The following is a 3557-nucleotide window of genomic DNA, read 5'->3' as shown; positions in this document are numbered from 1 at the left end:
ATTGGGTGAAAACATTTGCATACATAATAATTAATCGAAAGTAACATCGTTTTTTTTTTAGCTCAAAACTTGAATATATATTATCTTCGTTAAAAATGAAATTTAAATTAAAAAAAAAAAGGTTTTAAAAAAATTTCTACTTTAAAATTATATTTTTTTAGTTTATTTGGTAATTTTTACATATAGAAAAATACAAGCTGGAAAAAATGGAAAATTTTCTTTTTATTTTATGGACTTGTTACGTGTCCAAAAATTTACAAAAATTTTTGACCATCTGACGTGAAAGCGTAAAGTATTCAAAATTCGTTTTTAAAAAATATTCCTATGATTTTTTGTTATCGAGTTACTAGAGGATTATATAAAACCCTCTACATTCTGACTTTGATTGATCATAACACTGTTATGATTGTATAACACTGTGATGATGTTAAAAATTATCGTACCATAATGAAAAAACAGAGTCTTAAAATTTTGCTCGATCAAATCATATAATTGATTAAAATATATTTTGTGTTTAAAAAAAATTTTTTTTTATTTCACCTTAAAAAATCTGAATAAACTTATTTGTCAAAATTAAAAAAGAGAATTAAAGTTATATAATGTAATTGATAAAAATATATGTAACTTATAAAGTTATATAATTATATATTCATTTCTCAAAAAAATATTTTTTTAATTTTATTTAAATATATATACATATATATATATATATATATATATATATATATATATATTACAGAGTATTGAAACCATGGTTAGCTTCTAATCTGATATTTTCATTGACATCAATGGGTAAAAGGCAAGACAAAAATTTAAAAATACTACATGGTTTCACCGAAAAAGTGAGTAAAAATTGTGAGTGAGTTTAAATTTGTAAAAATTTTTTTCTAAAAATAAAAAAATAATAAATTTAAGATGATTTCGGTGTATTGACAATGTAATTTTAGCAGCATCATACTATAAATAGTAAAAAAAATATGTATTGTTGGTTTTTTGTAGATAATTAAAGAAAGAAAACAATATCATGAAAGGACTAATGGACGATACTTGAAATATTTTGATGATATGACAGAAACAGACGATGAAGAAATAATAGGAAGTATGCATAGAGAATATTATTTCAATTTATTACTATACTGAATTAACACTTAAAATATTCTATCTACTTAAGTTAAGAAAAGGCGACTTGCTATGCTGGATCTTCTGATAGCGGCAGTTCGAAATAACGAGATGAATGATATAGATATCAAAGAAGAAGTCGATACTTTTGTATTCGAAGTAAGTTTATGTTTCATTGATGTTTCATGGAAATCATTATCAATGTCGATTATCAAATTATCAATCGGAAAACAAGAAATTCTTAGAATAATTGATTTAATGTCTTTAAACAACTACTTTTATTAAAAAAAATTTAATATTTGCGATTATATTCGTATATATAAACAGTAAATCTTTGTAACTTAAAAATGATAAAATCAATTATAAATACGTTTCTGAAAACAAAAATTTTTAATATGAGGGTAGATCAAATTTAAACGAGAAATTTTTTTATTATTTATTGGACGAGAATAAAAATATAAAAAAAAAACAAATTATTTTTCTACATGGTTCCCTGTTACATCGATATATTTTTGCCAGCGGATAGACAGTTTGGCGACTCCGTTTTCATAAAAAGTAGTAGATTGTGTTTGTAGCTATTATAATTGCGCACGAATTCCTTTACACTGGCGTTCATGAATCATATTGTCTTCCCAATTCTTTTTTTAGTAGTTCAAACAAATGATAATCGTATGGAAAGATTTGTCTCAATGCGATTATCATTTGTTTGGGCTGCTAAAAGAAGGAGGATTTAAAGACGATTCCAATATAGCGCAATTAGCTGCAGACACAACCTACTACTTTTTATGAAAATGGGATCGCCAAATCCGCTAGTAAAAATATATTAATGCAGCAGGGAACAATGTAAAAAAATAATTTGTTTTCTATATATTTTTATTCTTGTCCAATAAATAATAAAAAAATCTTCTCGTTTATATTTGATTCTTGTACATTATGTAGGATTAATATCTTATTTAGGAGAGCCCTTTCCTCTCCGCTCGAAATGCAAGAGATCCGGGTTCGACTCCCGGCCGAGGCAATATTTATCGCAATAAGTTTATTACAGTTTTTTTAAGATTAATTTGGGAAATTTGGGGGAATTATTAATATTTTATTTTTGATTGATTGCGTTGAAAGTCCGACAATCATATCGGCATGCAATTATCATTTCTTAAATTAATTCATTTATATGTATATAATAATTCAACATGTTAACATTCAGACACTGAAGTACGTAGTGGCACTTCGTATTTAAAGTAATGTATTTAACATAAATCTGTTGTTGTTTCCAATCTTATTGTTAATAATTTCAGTTCTCTTATAAAAATATTTTATTAGTTAATGTATTGGAATTAATAGTTGTTAATTACTTCAATTAATATTCGATTTTTGTGGGTAAAAATAGCAGGCGAAAATTAATTAAAAATAAAAAGAATATTTTTTTATTATTTTCTTATTGATAAATTATACGTAATTTATATGTAATTACAGAATTTTCTTATTACAGGGACATGATACCGTAGCAATGGGTTTAACTTATGTAATATTATTACTAGCTGAACACGAAGATATCCAGGTATTTTTAATAATAATTTATTCAATCCAATATTTAATACAATCGATTAATTCTACCAATCTTTCATTTATAGTAAGTAATTATTAAAACATTAGAAATATTAATTTAAAAATAAACATAGAAATACATTTTTGCTTTTATGTGTTTAACTTGAAAAGGTCATCACATGTTTATGGAAACATAAATACTGCTGCATTTTTAATTAATAATCAAATAACATCATCAAATAGAGAACTTTATTTTCTAATAGAAACGTGCCAGAAATGAAATTAGTGCAATCATGGAAGCAAATGAAGGAGAGCTTACCATGTCAGCGTTAAATAATATGCCATACTTAGAAAGATGTTTGAAAGAATCGTTGAGATTATATCCTAGCGTTCCTTTCATTTCACGAGTTCTATCAGAAGATTTACAAACACGTGAGTAATAAACTGTATGTTTTATATATATATATATATATATATATATATATATATATATGCAAAGTGTCTGGAAGTAATCGCCAAATATTTCATGGGCAGGTAGAGCGGATTAAACTGAGTCGAAAAGTCTTTTACCATTCTGTAAGTTTCCCCAATAGTTAACGAAATATTAATCCTTAAAAATAGCCAAATACTACTATGAAATGTATACGCCTACCAATCGCTTGGCGCGCGGGCTGTGGGGAGCGGGGATAGTCTGGCAAGCGCGCCGTCCGAGCTATGGAAGCTTGCGGCGGTGTGCGCGACGTGGGATGCTTGCCAACCAATCCTCAACTCCCAAGGCTCGCGCGTCAAGCGATCGGTAGGCGTTTATATTTCGCATATATACTTCGCAATAGTAGGCTGGGCGAGCACACGTTCGGCTATCTTTAAGGATTAATGTCTCATTAATTATTGGGAAA

The 3557-nt window shown here is 27.1% G+C and overlaps 1 protein-coding gene across 1 annotated transcript in view; it reads left to right on the top strand.

Moving 5' to 3' along the window:
• LOC108692910 (cytochrome P450 4C1-like) overlaps window positions 1–3557 on the top strand; it is a 35131-nt gene that overhangs the window by 29742 nt on the left and 1832 nt on the right. The window contains exons 17-19 of the mRNA XM_018201488.1: window positions 1169–1278; window positions 2606–2674; window positions 2925–3093. Of these exons, the coding sequence (XP_018056977.1) occupies window positions 1169–1278; window positions 2606–2674; window positions 2925–3093 (348 nt within the window). The remainder of the gene's footprint in view (window positions 1–1168; window positions 1279–2605; window positions 2675–2924; window positions 3094–3557) is intronic.

The sequence above is a fragment of the Atta colombica genome, unplaced genomic scaffold (genome assembly GCF_001594045.1).
Source record: "Atta colombica isolate Treedump-2 unplaced genomic scaffold, Acol1.0 scaffold107, whole genome shotgun sequence".
In the NCBI taxonomy this organism is placed as follows: domain Eukaryota; kingdom Metazoa; phylum Arthropoda; class Insecta; order Hymenoptera; family Formicidae; genus Atta; species Atta colombica.
Note: the sequence above shows the minus strand (reverse complement) of the source record. Positions and strands in the feature narration are given on the sequence as shown.